Source organism: Eretmochelys imbricata, chromosome 25 (genome assembly GCF_965152235.1).
Source record: "Eretmochelys imbricata isolate rEreImb1 chromosome 25, rEreImb1.hap1, whole genome shotgun sequence".
Classification (NCBI taxonomy): domain Eukaryota; kingdom Metazoa; phylum Chordata; order Testudines; family Cheloniidae; genus Eretmochelys; species Eretmochelys imbricata.
Window position 1 is genome coordinate 8,144,857 of NC_135596.1, and position 22,615 is coordinate 8,167,471.

The following is a 22,615-nucleotide window of genomic DNA, read 5'->3' on the forward strand; positions in this document are numbered from 1 at the left end:
TGGTGATGGTAATTCTATGCTACTTGCTTCTCAGATTGAGTCTTAGCGACAGTGACAGTGACAACAGTGCGGACTCCTGCCTGGCAAGTCGAGAACCCCCTCCCAGTCAGAAACTTCCCCCAACTAATAATAAGGTACTTGCAACATGGGTGTCGACACAATGCTCCTTTATTGGCTTTGGCTTGGATCTGCATCTCCTAAACAGGCAAGACTGAACACCCTGGAAGCTTTGCCTGTAGAAGGAACTGCAGGACTAGGCCCTTGAAGAGCTCATGTTAATTGCGGGTGGGGAGAGGACACTATCAACTTGACATCTAGTCAATTTCAGAGTTCAAAATTCCAGGTGCTATACCTACCTACTTGTGAGACTCCCTGCACATTTCCCTGGTTTGACATTCACATTTTCTGACTTCTTAATTTTGTGTTCTCCCCAAGGCAAACTGACTACATACAAAGTAAGCAAATTGAAAAATAGGAATAACTTTTACTCTAGTATCTTTCAATTACAGTAATCTGAAGTTAATTGTAATTGATTTTTTGAGTCAGAAATGATTTGTTGTACAGTATCTCTTTAACACAGTGAAATATGGCTCTTTAGAACTCAGTGATGCCAAGAGAACTGTGTGGTGATGGAGAGCAAATTAGGTACAACCGTTAATGTGAGTTGCCAGCCAGAGATGTCAGAATTTTGGGTTGCAACTTGTCTCATTGCAGCAATGATAAGACCATAGCATATTGCATGCAGGTCTTAGCATCTTGCCAGCAAAAGGGCAACAAATTGGATGGAATTCAGAAAAGAACAACAGATTAATTTATATATTATAAGTAAATCTCTCCGTCCCCTCATTAAACAATTGTTTAATGTTCCCCTCAGGAAACAAAGGGTAGGAATAAATGGTCAGTTTTCAGAATGGAGAGAGGTTAACAGTGGTGTCCCCCAGGGGTCTGAACTGGGCCCAGTCCTATTTAACATATTTATAAATGATCTGGAAAAAGGGGTAAACAGTGAGGTGGCAAAATTTGCAGATGATACAAAACTACTCAAGATAGTTAAGTTCCAGGCAGACTGCGAAGAGCTACAAAAGGATCTCTCAAAACTGGGTGCCTAGGCAACAAAATGGCAGATGAAATTCAATATTGATAAATGCAAAGTAATGCACATTGGAAAACCTAATCCCAACTATACATATAAAATGATGGGGTCTAAATTAACTATTCCACTCGAAAAAGATCTTGGAGTCCTTTTGGAGAGTTCTCTGAAAACATCCACTCAATGTGCAGCGGCAGTCAAAAAAGCAAACAGAATGTTGGGAATCATTAGGAAAGATAGATAATAAGACAGAAAAAATCATATTGCCTCTATATAAATCCATGGTATGCCCACACCTTGAATATTGTGTGCAGATGTGGTTGCCCTATCTCAAAAAAGATATATTGGAATTGGAAAAGGTACAGAAAAGGGCAACAGAAATGATAGGAGTATGGAACAGCTTCCATATGAGGAGAGAGTAATAAGACTGGGACTTTTCAGCTTGGAAGAGATGACGAAGGAGGGATATTATAGAGGTCTAGCAAATCATGACTAGTGTGGAGAAAGTAAACAAGGAAGTCCGGTGGCACCTTAAAGACTAACACATTTATTTGTTGTTTTTTGTGGATACAGACTAACACGGCTACCCCTCTGATAAATAAGGAAGTGTTATTTACTCCTCATAACACAAGGAGTAGGGGTCACCAAATGAAATTAATAGGCAGCAGGTTGAAAACAAACGGAAGTATTTCTTCACACAATGTACACTCAACCTGTGGAACTCTTTGCCAGAGGATGTTGTGAAGGCCAAGACTATAAGAGGGTTCAAAAAAGAACTAGATAAATTCATGGAGGATGGGTCCAACAATGGCTATTAGCCAGGACGGGCAGGGATGGTGTCCCTAGCCTCTGTTTGCCAGAAGCTGGGATTGAGCGATGGGGAATGCATTACTTGATGATATCAGTTCTGTTCATTCCTTCTGGGGCACCTAGCATTGGCCAATGTCGGAAGACAGGATACTGGGCTAGGTGGACCTTTGGTCTGACCCAGTACGGCTGTTCTTATGTTCTTAAACAGAGATTAGATGATGACTAAAGAGTGCTTACAATTAGCTGCAGGGCAGAAACACCAAGATGGAAAAGAATTTTTTGGGAGGTCCATTAGAAATAATGTTGTTAAACTAATAAGTGGAAAGTGCATCCTAAACATCAGAAACAGTTTTCTAAGTGAGATCTTTTGAATTGTGGATTGTCAAGGATGGAAGCCCAATCACAAGCCAGTGAAAAATGGGCAAAATGCTAGACATACCCTGTAGGGAACAATTCAGTGCTACTCCTAGGGAATGGCCTACTGACCTACTAGGCTATGACTGCCATCTTTTCCTGGCAGGCTTCTCCATAGCTGGTTAGCAGTGTGAATCAGTTTGCCTCTGCTTGCAGGTGCCAGGAGTGCCATTCGTAAAGGACTTTTTAATTGTAAGCGTAACTTTTTCGTACTATACAGTTCACTTCTTTATCCAGCACTGTGAAAAATAAGAGCTGTCGCTCTGCGTTGCAGAGCTGCTGAGGTTGTGATCATTCCCTTTGCCCAAGTCAATCAAGCCAGCAAGTGTTTCAAGCCTTTTATCAATATTTAGTGACGGAGAAACTTTTCCCCTCTCTGCCTTCAATCCCTACATCATGGTTCTGTCCTTGGTGCTGTGGACTGCCGAAGGCAGCTCTCTCCACAGCTCATCTACTTCACTGCCCATGTCAGCCAGAGGATTTCCTTCCATTGGCAGCCAAACCATTACAGTTCTGCTCTGCCTCAATTATTTTTGGTCACAACCCACTATTTGTTTTCCTCTCAGGCCTCTGGAAGAAAGAGTCCAGAACCTTGCAACAAGCCAGAAAAGATCCTGAAGAAGGGAACATATGACAAGGTACTTTTGCTTAGGGTAGGCATAGCATAGTATTGTGGGATACAGGAGGACATTTCTCCATGAAAACAAGAGCTCAGAAGGAGTACTTGCCCCCCACATTGAAACAATTTTGGCCCATTAAAGGCTTGAACCCTGAAATACTGATGCTAGAAGTACTGACTCAAAATGAGGTGATAGAAATGTTATAAGTGTTTAAGAAATGAACCCCACATCCTTTCCAGGTGTTGCCTCTTAGATTAGTTCTCTCTTACTTTGGTCTTTGTCTTCTCTTTGAGGAGCATTGTGGCCACAGGTGACAAGGCAGTTTACAGCTGGTTTGATCTTTGCCAGAATGTTAGAATGGCAGTTTGATTATTGTTTCACGCTCTGATTGCTCAGAGCCTTGCACACCTAATTGAGAGCTTTATTTATCTCGGTGGATGCCCCTTCTTTCTCCCCTCTGGGGCAACTTAATCAAGTTTTTTGAACCACACACAGTATTTAACTTACTGAAATGCTAAACATGGCTGATTTCTTCACTGTTCGGAAAGGTCTCAGTAGGAGAACTCTTCCTATGTAGAAATCCTTCAAATGTACATTTAATACTTTCATTTCTGAGCCACACATCATACTACTAAAAATCACAATATGAGGATTACCTATTGGACTGCAAGCCGGTTTCTTTTCTGCTTGAATATTATTCAGCCAGAAGAAAGGCAGTGTTTAAATATTAAAGACAATGTGTGTTTGTGATCTTGCTAGCAGAAGGGTCAGAATACACACTTTCAGTGGTCAGCGTAGTGTTCTGGGTGAGATGCTTGTCCCCAGGTGAAACTTCAGGGTGCTGTGCTAAGGTGTATCTCATGACTGATTTCTTTGCCTTGGTAGGATTGCTTAAATGAGCTCAGTTTTGCTGGTACATGCATGAATAACTCTGGGACAGCTTTACAGGTAAAGAATCTGTCCTCTGATTGAAAGCACTAGACCAGTGGTTCTCAACCTATTTACCATTGTGGGCCGCATCTGCAGCTCTCTGTGCGTTGTGTGGGCCGCATCCACACAATCCACGTATTACCTGTGTATCTACCAAAAAAAAGAAAGGTCGAGTATTTGTCATCTGACAGCAATACGATTCAATGCCTTTCATTTCAATAAAGGCAAATGTCTACCAAGAGCATTTTAAATTAGTAAAATAAGACAAAACATTAACTGTTAAAATGAATTAATTTACTGTACGGGTGGCCTGGCATGGTATATTGCCACCCTCACTTCTGCACTGTTGCTGATAGCGTCGCTGCGGAGCCTGCCTGCAAAGACGGGGAGCCCTGCCTGGTGCGGTGTGCCCCCCCCGCCAAGGCGGGACTGTCCCCATGCACCCAGCCCCCCTTACCCAGGGACTGCCACCAACCCCTTCCCAGATGGCCCCCCAGCCAGGGAAGGCCCCACCCATCACCCAACCAGCCTGGGACTGCCCCCCCCCCCAAAACACTGGGCTAGCATACATGCCTGCCCTGCAGAGACAGTGCCCTGTCCAAGGCAGAATGCCCCCCGCCCCCAAGGACTGTCCCCTTCTGCATTCAATCCACCACCCAGGGACTGCCCCCCAGCAATCAATCTCCCCATCCAGGGACTATGTCCCAGTATCTAGCCCCCTATCCAGGGACTGCCCCCAGCCACCAGTTCCCCCACCTAGAGTCTGTACCCCATATACCAACTATACCCTCGCTCTGCGGCCCTAGTCTGCTATACCCTTGCCCTGCGGCCCCAGCCCCCTGCATGCCATGCCACACCTGCTGGTCTCCTATCTTGGCAGCACATAGCTCTGCCCGCCTGCCTCTGCAGTCCTAATGCTGGGGAGCCTGCTCCAGCTAGGGTCACTGGACCCGCAATCCTGAGGCTTGGAGGTGGGACACTAAGCACCCTGGCCTCCTGCTGATGCCGCTGGGCCTGATCCTGTGCTGTCCCATTTTTGCACGCACACCCCTCCCCCTGCTGGCTCTGCGGGTGCCCCTCCCGCCCTACCCTAGTTCTGGCCCTAAAGATGTCACATGGGCCACAGCTGTGCGCTGACTCAGCTGCAGGTTGAGAACCACTGCACTAGAGTGTGCTAACAGAGATTTGCCCTCTTGGCTGGCTTCCCTGAAAGTCTGGTCTAATTCTTAAATTGAAGTGGGTGAGGGTGTAAATGTCCCCGTTTCTTGGATGTAGTATCAGTGAAACTTCCTGGGGAACAATGATTTCAAAAAGTTTCTTCCTCAGTTTGGTTGGAAGCTTCATATGAACACATACTAGTGTCAGTGTATTACTAGAATCCCATCATAGGTGACCACCTACTTGGTATTGTATTTGGGGGCACAGGTGAGCATTTAGCACAGACTGCTCATAGGGCACTAACATGGAAGTTCACCAAGAGACATTCAGCCTGAAATTGGGGGTGCTCTAAGTTCAAAGGTTCAGATCACTTCTCACAAGCCATTTGTTTGGAGGGAGACACCTTGTGGTGCACTATGAAACATACCTGACTGGACCCAACGCAGCTGGATTTCAGTCAGTTTAATTTCCAAGCAGATGAGAGTTGATGAATTAGACTACAGAGGAGGGACTGGAAGGTTTTTTTGCCGGGGGGGGGGCGGGAATGGGAACAAAAAAGTGACAGAAGGCCCTCAAGCAGCTGCCCAAAATCTTCATTGGGGAAGTAACTGCTTTGCTTCCCTGGCAGTACTGGAAACATGCCAGATGTGTTGTTTTATTCCTTTTTACCCTCTCTTTCACAGGCCTACACTGATGAATTGGTGGAGCTTCACAGACGGCTAATGGCGCTGCGGGAGCGCAATGTACTACAGCAGGTAGAGAGTCTGTCGGTTTTGTGTTAAATTACACCCTATATCCTTGTAGCATAGGTAATCTTCTCACATCGCTGGTGTAAGTCAGACCCTTTGTGTTTTAAGTGGTGTTAGGGGGCTTATTCCTTCACCCACTTACTTCCCTGGTCCTTCTCGCATGAACAGAGAGCAACAATACCCATAGTCCAAAGGTGCAAACAATTCGATGTTTATTGGGGTGAACTTCCAGCAAGCATGATTCCAGTTTCCTTCCTTAGTGTCCCCCTTCCCAGTTCTGACACCACAGAGCCTTACACCTGTGTCTCTGTTCCCATTCCTGCCCTTAGCCAAATGTGATTCCAGTTTCCCCACCCCCATTCCCTGTTCCCATTTCCCCCTTTAGCAAAACATGATTCCAATTTCCCCACCCCCATTCCCTGTACCCACATCCCCCACCCACTTCCTGACTGATTGCAGACTATATCATAAAACTTGAGTTCTGCTTAGCTATACCATAACCAATCATTTTCCTGAAATTTAACTAACCAATACTAACATATTGTAACATGATTATGTAACCAATTATATCCCACCACCTTAATTAGTTCACACCCAGCAAAATTAATTATACAGCAGACAGAAGCAATCACGGAACCAGACAGAGATTATACAGACAGACAATAGGGAAATGGGGACTACAGTGATAGAACAACAAAGAAATGAGGATTTCACATCCCAGCTATTGATAAGTGAGTTCTTGCCAGACAGGATGCTATCAAACTAAGTTTCCTTTTACATCTTCTAGGTACTTCCCTTTCTCTGGAGGCGATAGGCACTATCAGGACAGGATTGTATTCCTCACAGCCCAATAGCACCTTATTTCAATGTGACTAGTTTGGAATGTGAGGATGTGACCGTTCGCTTCCCAGCATATGGCTGCCTCTGTTGCTTAGCCAAAGACCTTAGCCTAAGCACAGGGCCGCAGACTGTCACAGTAGGAGAAGGACCTTACACTGGCAGACAGTGATTTTGATTCTTTCTTTTATATCTCTAACTAGCCAAGTGATAAGAATACACCTAAATTCTTAGCGTATAGGCCTTTACAAACAGGCCTGAATATCTATATCCTAACAAGTGGCACCTGTAATTTTCCATTGCAATGGATGGTTCACCACAAGTGAGTGATCCCTCTTTATTAAAGCAAAAAAGTGTAGAAAGAAGCCAGATACGCGTTGAGTGCTCGTATTGAAAAAGGGTTGAAATATAGTGCACAGGACCCTTCCTACCCGTATTTTGTTCAAGCCATACCCAACTTGGGCTCCTTGGAGCGTCCTGATAATTAAAATGCCTCAGATTTAAGGGGAAATGGTCTGCCAGTGCCTTTTTGTGGCTGGGCACCCATCTCTGCCAGGAGATAGCTTTTAAAGCCCTCTTGTGAGGGTAAGGGAGGGGGTTTAATTGGGCCAAACCGACCCTCCCCTTCCAGTGCACTAGGTATGGCTGTATCTGAGCTCCTCACAAACATCCTTGCTCCTTTCTCTTCAGATTGTAAATCTTATTGAGGAAACTGGGCATTTCAACGTTACCAACACAACCTTTGACTTTGACCTTTTCTCCTTGGATGAAACGACCGTCCGTAAGCTGCAGAGTTATTTGGAAGCAGTGGCAACATGACGCTTAGCCTTGGAAGCGGGCTGCTTTTGAAACCAGAAATCCCATCTCTTGGTACCAGGAAATAAACCCTTGGAACTAGGCCTTTTTACTCTCTCAATTCACCCGAAGCACTGCCTTAGAGAACAGCCATGCTCTGTGAATGCACCCACCGCCTGCTGCACTTTTTCCAAACAAGCACCCGTAGTGCTGAGTCTGTCCTCCCTCGCTTCGTACGTACACTCGGGCACAGGTACTGAGCAGAGCAAAAGATGTGCTGCTCCCAGCTACACAAGAGTGTGACCTTGGTTTGGTTTTACTTCAAGAAATTGTGTCTTTCAGAATACATTTTCAGGTATCTCTGAGAGCTGAAGGAATTTGGACAATGCTTTCTTCGCTGGATCCAGGGACCGACTTGCCCGCAGAGAGACTCAACTGAGTCAGATTTCTCCCAGCTGGGGGAAGAATTGTTCGCGCTGTGTAAGCAAGATTGGCTTTTACAAAGCTAGCCATGTGACTTGCAACAGAGACTGCTTCCCAAGGGGTCCTGTTGGTCTGTTGCAGAGGAAGTGGATAGTTGTTGCTTTTGATCATTTGCAAGTTCTAGAGCGGTTTGGTACAACAGCTTATTGTATGTAATCTGGTCCCTGATCCCTGGAAGGCATTGTTTCATATGCAGAGTGCAGGGCCTTATTCTGTGTTTCAGCTTCTCAGAGAGACAGAGTTTGTGCTCTTTGAAGAGGCTTCCAGAATCTGCTGTCTCCCACTGGGGTTTTGAGACTTCTTGTTGATCCAAGCCCCTAAACAAAGTCTCACTCCTTTCAGTCTGCTTTAACTGTAATAGGACTACAAAACTGTAAGCTGTATATTTTATATATATATATATATATATATATTATATATATGTATGTACTGTATGTATAAGAAGGGCCTAGTTGGGTCTTAAGATTTTAAAGGTGTGTTTTTTCTGTTATGTTTTTTTTAATGGTAATGGCAGGGGAGGGGGGTGGTTAATAATAAGATTTGACTTGTTTGTTTGTTAAAAGGCCTCTTGTGAACAATTTTTAGTGTATGAAAGCTGAACAGCGATCTTCAAAGCGTTTTGTGCTCTGGAAGGGACTGACCTGTCTCACTTTCATTCTTCAGTGTTTGAATAACTTCGCCAAAATATGTCATTGGTTCTTGTTCTATGTTCTCAAGGATGGATTTTTCCTACAGTGGCCCCTACAGTACTGGCTATACTCTGGGAAACCAGAATAAGGGAGTATTTTAATCCTGGGACACGCTAGAAAACGAAAAGATCTTGGAACAAGTGAAGTCAGGTTTTTCTCTCACCTGTTCAAAAGATGGCAGGTAAATGGCAAACACTAACCCTAGTTCAACTTCCAAATGGAGGTGGGGGAAATACCTGTTATGTCTTCAGAAATAGATTAAACTCTTCTTTCCTAAAGTCACTATTTTTAAAGAAATAATTTTCACTTTTCCAATCAGGTTCTAAGCTTTTGCCAGATGTAAATGGGCTGCTGGCCGAAAGTTGTGGGGAAAGCAACAGTTCAGAATAACCCTGCACAAACAAACAAACCTCTTTCAAAGTTCCATGTGGGAGCTGGATGAGGTATAAAAGATCATTCTAAAGCTTCTCCCATGTGCTGTCCCACTTTTCAATATGAAATTGTAGTCCCTTGTTTTGGATGTTCCCTTTCTTTATCATGGAAATGTTGCAACTAATAGATTAAAGTGGCAATATAATGATAAGCTTGTTTGAGTTGGGTCATGTTGACCCGATTCCTGTTAATTTTGTCTGTTTGTACCATCTGTCACATGTCTTCATAGAAACGTCAAGCTCATGCCAGGTCTATCCCCTGTCATGCTGACGGTGATCTGATCTGTTTTTGTTTTCCTGATGGACATTTCCAAGCCTGGATAGAAACCGTGTACAAGAATGTGCTATGGCAAGGTTAAGAGGATTACCAGGAAAGGATGAGACTACAGTACTATCTCAAGCTCTGCAACTGGATATGGCTAAGTGAAGGAAGTCGCACCAGACTTAGCTTTTTAATGTTCTGCAGATCCCTTGTGCTGTTCAGGGCTTACTGAGTACATTTAAACGATAAGAACAGTCTGTGCTTGTTGAGACTATTTTTGATGGAGGGAGTGAATTCTGTCATGTTGCAACATGTCCAAGCCCACTCCAAAAATTTTTGGGTGTATGGAGAATGGCTCCAGGTATTCAGAGCCTCCAAATAGCCTTGCTCCAGAGACTCTAGCCAAGGGATGTGTGAGGCCTTCCCCTCCATGTAACAGCAACAGTGTTAACTGAGCTGTTTGTGTGGAAAGTCCCTAAGACTTTCACCTCCTCTCTTCTCCCGAGATCAACTTCCTTCCCTGCTCCCAAATCCCATTTCTAAATCAACTTCACCCCTAGCACCCATACTTACTGTATTGGTCTTGGGACTAAGTAGTTTCCAGATCTGTAGCACAAAGGACTAGAGAGAGGCACACAAACACTTCCCCATCATATTAAAAACAGAACCTTTATCATGATGCTCCCCAGCTGGGCCAAGGAGCAAGAGTCTTGAGGTTGTCCCTGAACATAGCTGTGCCATGTGGTGGTGCCTAGGGCTCCCCCCTGTGGCTACTGCACCGTCTTGTCCCGGATTTTTACTTCACTTGTGAAATTTAACAAGTATTACTATTTCATGGGGAATCTTTTTTTTATAAAAGGTATTTTACATATGAATTTTTTAGACTGTTTATAATAATCTGGGAAACCTGAAATGGAAATGTTCCCCCAACAATAGTGTTCTCCGTTGTGTGCGCCTGCTGGTTTGTTTCTCACAAGTACTTTGCTGGTATTTTACGAAATCATTAGTTTTTTTGGGGGTGGTGGTGGTAGGATTGGGGACCACATGAGGAATGACTCTGCAAACAAGGAAAAATTGCTTAAATCATGGACCTCCCAACCTTTGTGTCCCCTTTTAGTTACATTTAAGAAAAGTTCCACTTGTAGATTCTCTAGTAGGCTGACTGGTATTCTGAACATGCCATGTACAAGTCTTTGTGGATAAAGTGTTTGTTCTTGTGTCACTCTTGAGAGCATGGGTGGATAATTGTAAAATAGAAAGGAGATTTTGATACTGATATTACCACTACAAATCTGTACGACGATGCATAGTAACTTGCATTGTTTAAAATAATGCAATTGTCTGACTGTTTTAGCCATAATGATTTTTCCAAGGAAAATGGACAAAACTCAAGTTTACTCTAAATGTCCTTCAGCTTGGTATTAAGGGCATGTACAAGTAATGATTAACCTGAAGGCTTTCAGAGTAATTGATTTGAGTAATGTGGATGTGAGATCAGGGCACAGCTTTTCTTTTGCCCTTGGTCTTTGTATAAAAGGGCAGAATAGGGGTCAAGAACACTGTCCAGTTGTCTTGGTCTGATCTGTATTAAGCCTTGAGGCTTTCATTACTGGCATTTACTGTAGAAATGGACAAAAGGTTGTGACCAGATCACAGAATGCCAGGTAGGAAGAACATTGGACACAATAGTAGTGTAAAACAGGCTTTGATGTAGTCAGCCTGAATATATGGAAGTGCAATGATTTAGCCACAAGTTCTTATACTGCTCTCCATGGTGGGAGCATCAGAACTCGTAAGGAGCTATGATGCAACAATCTAGGACCAGTTCTTGTCAGAGATCTTTAACTTATTTTGATGGTAAAACATTTAAACTTCCCTTTATGGAGCTTGCCCCATCATATTCTCTGCATGCAGAGACCTGTGTCATTATTGGTTCAGTAAATTTCAAATGTAATGTTGTCCAATGGCCACTGATGGCTTTACATGCACTATAGCACAGTTGATATACTCAAAAGAAGCTTCCTTGATCATTTCAGGTGCCTGGCACTTGCTAGTTGACATTCTGAAGTGTCAAAACTAGACACAACCATTGTGCACCTTGTAATGGTTCTTACTTTTAAAGATAAATTAAAATCAGATGGGTATTGCTTTCATGAGGCATGAAATAGCCATCAAGAACTAAAGAGATGAGTTTGCACTCCTAAAAGTGTGTAAGTACTTCAGCTTCTAGATTTTTTAATTGTATTCTCCCTGAAACCCAAGGTATTAAATACCTTGTCATTTGAGGATATGAAAGGTTGTGCTGGGAAATGAGTTCTTCACTCAACTATAAGAAATTCATCTGGCCCCCAAGATTAAAAGAGAGAAGAATAATGTTTGTAATAAGTTACAGGATTGTTTTTGTCCTGAATTTTAAACTTTTTGTTAAATTTGTGGAATTATGGAGGAGTTTTATAGAAAAACGTGAAATAAAGTAAGATGGAAAAGTAAAAATGAAGGGGTATTTTGTTTCTCTTAACTTCATTCCCGACTTGGAAAGGAGATGCTCTGCTAGAAAATGACCTCTACATTGTAAATCTCTGCTTCAGAAAATGTTTTTCCTGAGAGAAGTAATATGGAAACAGTGGCCTTAGCTTAAACTTAAAATAATCAACTGAATGTGACTCCTGCAACTCTGCTCTTACAGCAGCGTCAATAATACTTGGGACAAATATTAACTATTCTAGAGCCTTGTCATCTGCTCCATTAAACTCAGAACAGTAACTACTTGACAAATGGAAAAGGGCACAAGTGCTAAATGTTATCACACTTCTGAGTTAAACTGTTCACCACTCACATGAAACTAATCTTCATCAGTGTGGTGTGTAGTGCAGTCTGACCTGGCCTGTACTGGCCAAAAGGAACAACTTGCTGTTTAGCAGTGTCAGTGAGCACTCTACTGTCCAGGCAGTTTCTGCTTTTAAAAAATGCTTGCTGCTTAGTTTTATGAGAAATGCACGTCTTGTCTGCTCTGGAAGAGGCTCTGGGGCACAGCAACTTGTGATTATGATACTGGGTACCAAGGAAGGGAAATCTAAGTGAGAGGGAAGAGAGTTTAAAATAATTCAAGTTTCAGCTTTTCTTTCACGCGGGTGTTATTTTTGAATGTTATCTAGGAGCCAACAGATTCCCTCCCCCCAGTCACTGCAATAAAACTACCTCAGACTTAGGAATTTATGCTCATGGGACCCCGAAAGATGGAAGAATTATCCCAATTTTACATTTGGGAAACTGACTTGTCCAAGGTCAGCTTGTAATCAAAACTCAGGACTATCTTTGTGCCATCTTCGTTAGAGGCTCAAACACCTTCTCACACTTCCCAGTGTCTTTCGGCAAAAGCAATGAAGTCCAAACTTGATATTTAAGGTAGCAAAACAAGCAGGAAAACTCCCCCAGCCTTTGGCTGCCTTTATACAACACAAAAATGAGATGGAATAAAACTCAATTGTCTTTCCTTTCCAGGTCACCAATTAAAGATCTCACTACACTTTTACCTTGGAAGTTAAAGTATTTGCATGGAATTGAAACTGTATATTGGCAGGTATGGTGGTAGAATTTTATGGTGAACATCTGGAGCTGTTTAGTCTACTGTAAAATCTCTTGTGATCAGTCACGCTAGGACCACTATTTTCTGTGGGGTTAGAATGTTTTCTAATGTGTAAGGATACTGTTTCTGGCTGGAATTATGAGTAGTGTTACTAAAATTCCCTTAACAGGTGTGTTCAAAGGTTTATAAACCTTAGAATACACTGCAGGATTAAGCAATACACATCAGTGTTTATCCCTGCTTCTGCCATATGATACTACCTTTGTCCTCTTTGTTCATGGGCAGTGAACACACCCCCATTAGCAATGCATAATAAGAAAATGAATAATTTCAGGAGGCAACCTGCCCATCAGATTTAACAGCACTGGTAACAGGTTGGTTACAGGGTGGCTGGCTGGCTCAGGATCTCAAACAGAATTCTCCATGATGGCAGGACACTCTGCCTATGTCTCTATTCCAGCGGTTCTCAACTTGCAGCCCAATCAGCACACAGATGTGGCCCATGTGATGTCCTCAGGGCCATACAGGTAGAATGTTTGTGTGTATATATAAATAAATATATGTGGCCGTAGCCCACAGTGGTAAATAGCTTGGAACCAGTGATCTAATCTAACGCACCCACTGACTGCAGATTAGTCTGCTGGAGACAGTACAATGCTAAATTAAGACCCAACTTCCTACATTGACTTGAGGTAACATTATAAATATTTGCAAAAAGAAAAGGAGGACTTGTGGCCCCTTAGAGACTGACCAATTTATTTGAGCATAAGCTTTTGTGAGCTACAGCTCACTTTATTGGATGCATTGAGTGGAAAATACAGTGAGGAGATTTATATACACACACAACATGAAAAAATGGGTGTTTATCATGCACACTGTAAGGAGAGTGATCACTTGAGATGAGCTATTACCAGCAGAGGGGGGTGGGGGGGGGAGAAAACCCTTTGTAGAGATGATCAAGGTGGGCAATTTCCAGCAGTTGACAAGAATGTCTGAGGAAGGGGGGGGGGGAATAAACAAGGGGAAATAGTTTTACTTTGTGTAATGACTCAACCACTCCCAGTCTCTATTCAAGCCTAAGTTAATTGTATCCAGTTTGCAAATTAATTCCAATTCAGCAGTCTCTCCTTGGAGTCTGTTTCTGAAGTCTTTCTGTTGAAGAATAGCCACTTTTTTAGGTCAGAAATCGAGTGACCAGAGAGATTGGGGGGGTAGTCACTCTCCTGCTGGTAATATCTCATCTTAAGTGATCACTCTCCTTACTGTGTGCATGATAAACACCCATTTTTTTGTGTTCTGTGTGTATATAAATCTCACTGTATTTTCCACTGAATGCATCTGATGAAGTGAGCTGTAGCTCACGCAGGCTTATGCTCAAATATATTTGTAAGTCTCTAAGGTGCCACAAGTCATAGAATCATAGAATATCAGGGTTGGAAGGGACCCCTGAAGGTCATCTAGTCCAACCCCCGTCCTCCTTTTCTTTTTGTGAATACAGCCTAACATGGCTGCTACTCTGAAACTACAAATAGTACAGCTCTCATTAGGCTGGACAGTACATGTGGAAAAGTTTCCCCCTTTTCTGTAGATTCAAGTCCCCTGGGCTTAGAGCAGGCTTCCTAGTCACACACTCAATGATCTTGGAAGTTGAATTTTTCCAACTGTTGCTTAGTAAGTGCTGTCATGGAAGTATTACCATGTGTGTTACCTCAACCCCTTTCACAGATGTTTAACTGAAAAAATAGTCACATGTACAGAATTCTCCCTGCTGCCTCATCAGCATTGAGTAATGCAATCTGGGGACATCACTGGGAGCCTGGCTCTGAGTTAAAGAGCATTTTGCACTTTTACATTAAAGCAACCCCAGGAGAATGGCTCTGAAGCAGAGATTTTTAGTGCCCATGGCTCCATGAAGAGAGTGTGTGGCATTAGTAGAATCATCACCAGGAGAAAGCAGGGTGTGATGTGGAAAAGAGTCCCACTCTCTTTCTAGATCCATGTAAAAAGGTAAGTGAAGTGTGAAAGGTAGATCAAGCACTTCTAGAGTTAAGTGACATTTTGTAAATGTGTAGCACTCCAGGATAAGACCATGAGCATATTTTTCAAAGAGGTTCTATCCAGAACTAAGGCTTATGTTTCAGAAGAGAAACCCAGCCTCAAACTGGAGAAGGCTAGGAAGAAACTTTTGTTGTGGGCAGGTTCTCTACCTTCCTCAAAGAGCTGGTGCTGGCCCCTATATTGGGCTTGATGGATCTATGTAATGATGCAATTAAATTCCACTCAAAGGAATTAATTACCTTTCCAAAACCAATCCTGTCATTGCTCTTTCCTGGAGTTCATAACTGGCTATTTTACATCACTTTCTAAAGCTAGTATTTCAAGGTAGCTCCTTTGTTGCAACAGCAGGTCCAAGATCTCTTGCTGTACTTCAAGGGAGAAAGGACATTTAGAATAAGGAACACATGCTCTTTAGGATGGTACTTGAATGTGGAGTTCATTTGCAACATGAATACACCCTATTTCACCTTAAACTTTAGGAAAGCTAGTGTATTGGTTATATCACCCTTGTATATAAGGTAGAAATTTCTCTTTGATGCTACTGGAGTTAAATAGACCATGCCCCAAGTTCTCTAGAGACACAAGTCCCAAATTGCCATCTTAATAGAAAAAGGTTCAAGTACTGCTTTGTATAAGGAGTTTCTATTAGCCTTTTATACAAGGTGGCTATTAAACATCCCCAATTCCCTTTTAGGCTGGAACCTGTTTCTATAGGCCACATCATGTATGTCTACTAGAGCTGTCAAGTGATTTTAAAAATTGTGACTAATTGCACTGTTAAATAAGAATACCATTTAAAGTTGGGTGTCTTCTGTATTTTCAAATATTGATTTCAATTATAAAGTGTAATGAAGTGTATAGGGCTCACTCTTTTTGGTCACAAATATTTGCCCTGTGAGAAAAGAGAGTATATTTCCAATTCACCTAATACAAGTACTGTAGTGCAATTATCATGGAGGAAAGTTAATTCTACATTTGTAAGTTTATGTACAACAAAACAAACTGCATTCAAAAAAGAAAAAAAGTAAAACTTTAGAACCTACAAGTCTACTCAGACAATTTGCAGGAGATAATGCTGCCCCCATCTCATTTACAATGTCACCTGAAAGCAAGAACAGGTATTCTCAATGCTCTTGTAGCCAGCATCATAAGATATTTGTGCCAGATGCACTAGAGATTCATATGTCCCTTCATGCTTCAACCACCATTCCAGAAGACATGCATCCATGCTGATAACTGGTTCTGCTAGATAATGATCCAAAGCAGAGTGGACTACTGCATATTCCTCATCTGAGTCAAATACCATAAGCAGAAGGTTGACTCTCTTTTTTGGTGGTTCAGGTTCTGTAGTTTCTGCATTGGAGTGTTGCTCTTTTAAGAGTTATGAAAGCATGTGCCATACCTCATCCCTCTCAGATTTTGGAAGGCACTTCAGATTCTTAAAGCTTGGGTCAAATATTGTATCTACCCTTAGAAAGATCACATTGGTACCTTTTTTGCATTTTGTCAAATCTGCTGTGACAGCATTCTTAAAAAACATGAAACATGTACTGGGTCATCATCCAAGACAGCTATAACATGAAATGACAATGTGGTTGAGCAAAATTCCCCCCCCCCCCCCGCCAGTGAGGTCAGTCAAATTTAGTTTGTTTTTTTTTTTTAAAAACCAAAACACACAAACAGCAGCATAGAAGCATGTCCTCTGGAATGGTAGCCAAAGGGGCATATGAAGGTTTAGCAAATCTGGCACAAATACTTTGCAATGCTGGCTACAAAAATGCCATGCAAATGCCTGTTCTCACTTTCAGGTGACATTGTAAATAAGGAGTCAGCAGTATTGCCTGTAAATGTAAACAAACTTGTTCAGCCAATTGCTATGACAAACAAGGAGGAGAACTGAGTGGTCTTATGGGCTCTGAAGTTTTACATTGTGTTTCAGTGCAGTTATGTAACAAAAAAAGTCTAAGTTACACTCACAAGAGATTGCACTACAGTACTTGTATGAAGTGAATTGAAAAATCATGTTTAATTTTCACAATGCAAATGTTTGTAATAGAAAAAATTCTTTAAATTTTCAAGTATTGATTTCTAACAATCATTAACAGTGTGATTAAACTAAGTTAATTTGAGTTTAATCTGTTAACACACTTACCCACAGCTGACCCTTAACCAGAGGCCAAGTCACCTGGCAAAAGGACTAATTGTACTGCAGGTGTTCAAGCTTGGCTAGAACCTGTGATCTAGGAGCTTGAGGTCAGAGGGTCCCAGAGTGCATGTTCAGACTCTGGCTGCAGCATCTACACCACAAACAGCTCCTTAGCTGGAGTCCAAGCTACCTGGCACAGGTGGGCAAATGTGGTATTTTAATTGCAGGGCTGATGGGTAGTTCAATGTGTTGTCCATTAAACAGTACTCTATTCTCCAATGCTTAGTGTTCTCTGCTTCTACTAGTTAAGTCAGCTATAGGGCTGAATTAGTTTGCACTCTATTGTCCACTGCTTGCTTTTAGGCTTCCTCCTCCCTAGAGCAGGGATTGTTAGCTTTGCATTTAAGTTCTAAAACCTGACAGTTAAGGGTCTCCATTTCTCTCCCTACTTTAGAGGCAGTGAAGGTTATGCAAGTCACTATGAAGAAAAAAAAGTCTTGGCAGAATGTCAGCACTATAACCAACAGGATGTAATGTACAGGTGGTGTTCCTAGAGGGGTTGAGTCACCTCACTTAGATTTTATGAAAGCTTGCTCTTTCTGTACCTCTGTTCTAAATCTTGTTACTGTCCCATGAATCAAGATGATACCCAACTTCCTTCACCACTAGTTTGCTGGTCCAAGCTTCATTTAGTGACATTTAACTAAAACCTACCTTGTGGCAAGTTACTGAAATGCTATTTCAAAGACAAATGAGGTTCAGATGTTTATTAAGAGTTGACATTTCACACTTGTCCCATAAATACAGAAGGGCAGTCAATGGTAATAGTGCATAGCACTTGTATCAAATTACAAGCTTATTTACACATGTGGAATCTTCATCCTCAATTCTTGTGTAAGTGCTTTAAATTCCTTCCCTAGCCATCTTACAGATAGTTTAAACAACAAACCCTGATGTAGCTCAAGTGATGGCAAAGTTTCATTTGATATACAAGTCAGAATAGCCATTTAATCCTTGTGTCCTGAAGTACTCCTCAGCCTTTTGAGATGCCTTATCGTAATTCATTCATATATATTCCTCTGCCTGACCCATCCACTCCAGGCACTGACAAAGATAATGAACTGAAGATGACATCAGTAAGAGTTAGTCTGAAAGTAGCTAGAATGATTGCACTTGTTCAATCCTTCACAATCTCATACATGGTTCATACAGTGTTGTTCACAATCACAGATGAATACAAGTTTCTCAAAAAAAATTAGATCTTTAAAACATTTAAGGTCCCTGAAACTTAGTTGGAGTTAGGCCTTCATAATGATACAGATTTCTGCATGACTACCATATCATAACTGCTTAACAGGAGGGGGTAAGCAGAGCTAATTTACTCGTCCAGGCATAGAGAAGAAGATAACTGATATGCCTGTTCACATCAGGCAAGGTGCCCCTGAGTAGAATAGAGTTTACTGTAAGCATCCATGAATTCAGTAACAGTTGCTTGCTTCTGTAGAGGGGCCTACAGTGCAAGACTGCTTGAAGTTATAGAAATGCAGCACCACACCTAGTTCCCTCCACACCCCCACTGAGGGGGAACCTCCCCCTAATAAATTAACCCTTTTGCCAGAAAAGGCAATGCCAATCAGTGGAGCATTTCCTAATGCATGCATTATTTCTCTTTTCAAAAGACAATTAGCCTTTAAAAACTGTTCAGTCCATTACTGTCCTAAAAGTATACTTGCAAGAAGTCATTAAGACTTCTCACTCACCCCAAGTGTACTACACCATAAAAACCTAGAAGTTCTACCTGTGAGAAGTTTAAGACATTCCAGGGTTGTGGGACAACTGAGGAACAAGTCAGAAGGGACAGGATTTTGTCAGCTCTATCAGACTCCCTTTGCTGGAATGCTTCTTACAACATATGCACCGTATAGTTTCAACAAGTTTATGGCTTTGATATCCCAACCAAAAAAAGTATTACACAATGAACCAAGTAAACCTGTACTTTGTATCCACACTGTATAGAAATCCTTTATATGCTATATGTATAATTTACTTACAGAAGTCATTGCTATTAAAAAAGTACCCCAGCCCTCAAGTGTAACTACAAAGAAACCAAGATTCCTGCTTGTGTTTTACATTCATTTTCAGACAAAAAAAACTTTGGTGGAAAAATAAGTTATATCATGGTTTTTACAACACAAAGTAATGCCATGGTACTATTAAAATATTGTAACTATTTAACTTTTGCTGAGATTCTATTTGCCCATATATGATAACTGATTTTGAGCTGACCATGGCCATTAGAAAAAGTCCATCCAAAAGAGAGGGAATGTTAGTGCAGCATCACCAATAACTAGAGTCAGGAATGTATACAAATATACAGTGATTGCAGGGCTACAATATTAAACCTGGTTTATTTCAGAGATGCATTTATTCCTTCATTTGGGAGTCAAAGCAATGAACAGCACACACACACACTTACACAGCAGTAGAAGAGTTGAGAACTGTATGTTGAGACCTGCAGTATTCCAAGGTTACTTTGAAAGAGGATTTGCTGATGTGGTTTCCACAGTGTAGAAGTGGTCTATTGTATCTTTATACATCTTTGTTACAACAGGCCTCTTCAGTTTCATTGTTGGGCCTGTAAGAGGGAAGTATTTTAACTGTTATTTATCCTACTAAGACCAATTCCAAAAAGTTTAATGTCTTGAAGCAAGGCTGGTTCCTGATTCTAGAGAAAGGCACAAAAGACAGTTGGGCATCCAACTTGGAAAGTCTCCCTTAGTTACTATGGTTTCCCATCTTGGAAGGAAATCACTTGACAACATCAGGGTGGAAGGCACAAGAAAAAACTGCTGAATGGGGAAGTGTACACAAATGGAAGGAAGCAGCAAGGCTGCCGGCCTCAGAACCAGGGAGAGAAGGTGTAAGCCTTGGCTTCCCATACCATCTAGACTTCCAGGGCTGTAGTGAACAGAAATGCCTGATCTTGGGCTCAAGCCTATCCAGGCACCAGAGTCATTTGGCAGGCCAGGAATTGAATGGTTCTTGGTGGGTGGGCACCACAGAGGGGAGGTGCATGACAGCCTGAGGCAGCTTACTGCAATCCTCCAGGAAGGAGTTTAGGCTCTGGCACATTCTTTAAGAGAAGAAGATGGTTACAGTATTCACTTGTTACCGAGGGCATGGCTACAGATGGCTTGCAGATGTAGAGCGCTTTGAGTTAAACCAGCCTTTGTAGAGTGCAGTAGGGAAAGCGCTGCAATCTGTCCACACAGACACAACAAGTGCACATTAGCAGCTCTTGCAATGGCCAGAGAGCAGTGCATGGTGGTAGCTATCCCAGCATGCAAGTGGCTGCAACATGCTTTTCAAATGGGGGGGGGGGTGGAGTTGACAGGGAGCATGTGTGTATGGGGGGGGAGGAGAGAGTGGGTTGGGGGGCTGAAAGCATGTCAGCCTGCTGTCTGGTAAGTTCAGATAGCAGCTCTCCCTCCTGATAAGCATGCCAGCTGTCAGAAACTGAGCTTTTGAAGGGCATATCTGCATTCCTGCAGAGATTCCAAAAACGATTAGAAGAGTGGCCACATGACTTAAGGGCAGAGTGCAGTAACGCAACACCTTGTTCACACTGACACCTGGGTGTTTCAGCCAAGGCACAACAAGTGTTAATCTTCTTGCTGAGGTGGAGTACCAGGAGCACTTTGTGTGCCTTGCCAGTGTGGACAGGTAGTGAGCTAGGGCACCCGGGGCTGCTTTAAATGTGCTATAACTCGCAAGTGTAGCCAAGCTCTGAGATTAACCGGGTTCCCTCACCTAGTGCAATTAAGCAGCCCTGCAAATGGCTACCTACTTGTGCCCCTCAGGGTACTCTGCCCTTTTGGACCTAAGTAGGAGCAGGCACCAGAAATCATTAACTCCAAAACTGCAAATTTCCATACCTCTGGGGGATGTTCACTTTGAAGCTTGGACATGAAATCAAAGATTTGGATACTGTTCAACTGCTACAGATGCAGCAACAAGTTGCTACAACAGGATGCCAGGGTGCAGATGGTTACCAGCAAGGCTTGTTGGAATTGGGAATGAAATATTAAGCCATCCCACTCTAAGACTAAGGTCACAACCAGTTCCACCCACAAGCCAGACAGCATCTCCTCCCCTCTCTCCTGTCAACCAGAAACCTCAACCAATTTCTGGTTACTACACGCCAGACTTTCAGAGTGCCAAAAGTGGCTGTTGTCCAACCTACCTAGCTGACAGGCTCCTACAGTTCTGTTGCTTGAGTGTCCAGCACAGTGGAGTACACACACTGTACATTCACAGGGCAGTTTAAGACTGCCTTTAGTATCATAATACATGCAAGAGATCACATCACTCAGGACTTTAGGGCAATGAGAAGATGAGCCACCCCCTAATTTGAAATCAGGAGTCCTGCATTTGTTTCTAGTGTAGTAGCAGCAGCTCAGGTCACTTACCTAGCTCTCCACCAGAGATTGAGAAGTCTTTTTCTAGAATGACCCACTTCTGTACTTTCTGAGCATTTGAGGTGGCTCTCTCATTGACTAATGCAATTCCCTTCTGGATAGCAGCATCAACAGCTTTGTCTTTGCCACCTACAATGTCTGAGACTTTTGTAGCTTTGCTGCCTAATCTGAGACAGTATGCTATGGCTTCCTGAGTAAGGTTGTCCTCTGGTTCCCCTGTTTCTTCATTTACAGTGCACTGTAAGAGGAAGGACAGAAAAACCATGACTTCACTGGTTCAACAGTTTACATATTAGCTACACTACAGAAAAAAAAAAAGTAGTTCTTTTCTACAGTCACATGCTTATTTAACCCAGCATAGTTTATTTTCTTACTACCTTGGCTGATCCTAAGCAGACAGCCAGAAGCACATCACCTTGGTGCAATAGTTTACCAATTCACTGACGCCTGGTAGTCGAAGGAGATGATGTTCAAGTGAAACCCCTCAGATCTCAGCATGCTGGGGGAAAATTGTTCAGCACCTAGGCTGCTCTAGAAGTAGGTAGAGGATTTCTAGGGCTAATTTTGTTACAGCTACAGTTGTGGTTCACGCTCTTTTCCCATTGATTATTGGGGGCATTTCTAGGAGTTAGAAAAAGAAATGCATTGAATCTGGGAGAGGCATGCAGCACAGGCTTCCCATACTGCTTTGTCACGGTCTCTTAACAGCTCAGCACCCAACAGCTCTTATTATGGAGAGTGGGAACTAGCCTGCAGAAATCTAGAGCTCAATCTTCCTTGGTAAAAAGATCGAGACAGGTGTTTTTACAGGCTCTTGAGCTTGTCATTACCAACCTGGGAAACTTTTAAAGCAAATCAGATTTAAACAAAGAAGCTACAGCTTGTCACTGCTATGGTGGGTGAGGTTTGGGGAGGAACTACAAGTGAGAACCACATTTTCCCTCTTGCATCTTACTGCTTCCATGTCCTCAACTTCAACTCCCTTCTATTTTGCTGAATATGTATATAGAGGGACGAATTGCACCTCTTCATAACCAAACTATAGCCATAGAATCTAAACATGCAGTCAGTTGCTCCCA

The 22,615-nt window shown here is 42.4% G+C and overlaps 2 protein-coding genes across 8 annotated transcripts in view; one reads left to right on the forward strand and one right to left on the reverse strand.

Moving 5' to 3' along the window:
* MLLT1 (MLLT1 super elongation complex subunit) overlaps positions 1-11,745 on the forward strand; it is a 61,743-nt gene extending 49,998 nt beyond the window's left edge. For 2 of the 4 annotated variants that reach the window (XM_077842101.1, XM_077842100.1), the window contains exons 9-13: positions 35-134; positions 2,881-2,952; positions 3,820-3,882; positions 5,706-5,777; positions 7,299-11,745. In XM_077842101.1, coding sequence (XP_077698227.1) covers positions 35-134; positions 2,881-2,952; positions 3,820-3,882; positions 5,706-5,777; positions 7,299-7,427 — 436 coding nt within the window. In that variant the 3' untranslated portion in view covers positions 7,428-11,745. The remainder of the gene's footprint in view (positions 1-34; positions 135-2,880; positions 2,953-3,819; positions 3,883-5,705; positions 5,778-7,298) is intronic. The other 2 variants (XM_077842103.1, XM_077842102.1) reach the window with 1 other exon arrangement.
* Positions 11,746-19,447: 7,702 nt separating this feature from the next.
* The window catches only part of ACSBG2 (acyl-CoA synthetase bubblegum family member 2), a 37,442-nt gene continuing 34,274 nt past the window's right edge, over positions 19,448-22,615 (reverse strand). For all 4 annotated transcript variants that reach the window (XM_077842192.1, XM_077842194.1, XM_077842193.1 and 1 more), the window contains 2 exons: positions 21,528-21,774; positions 19,448-19,693 (listed from right to left, as the gene is read on the reverse strand). In XM_077842192.1, the coding sequence (XP_077698318.1) occupies positions 19,587-19,693; positions 21,528-21,774 (354 nt within the window). In that variant the 3' untranslated portion in view covers positions 19,448-19,586. The remainder of the gene's footprint in view (positions 19,694-21,527; positions 21,775-22,615) is intronic.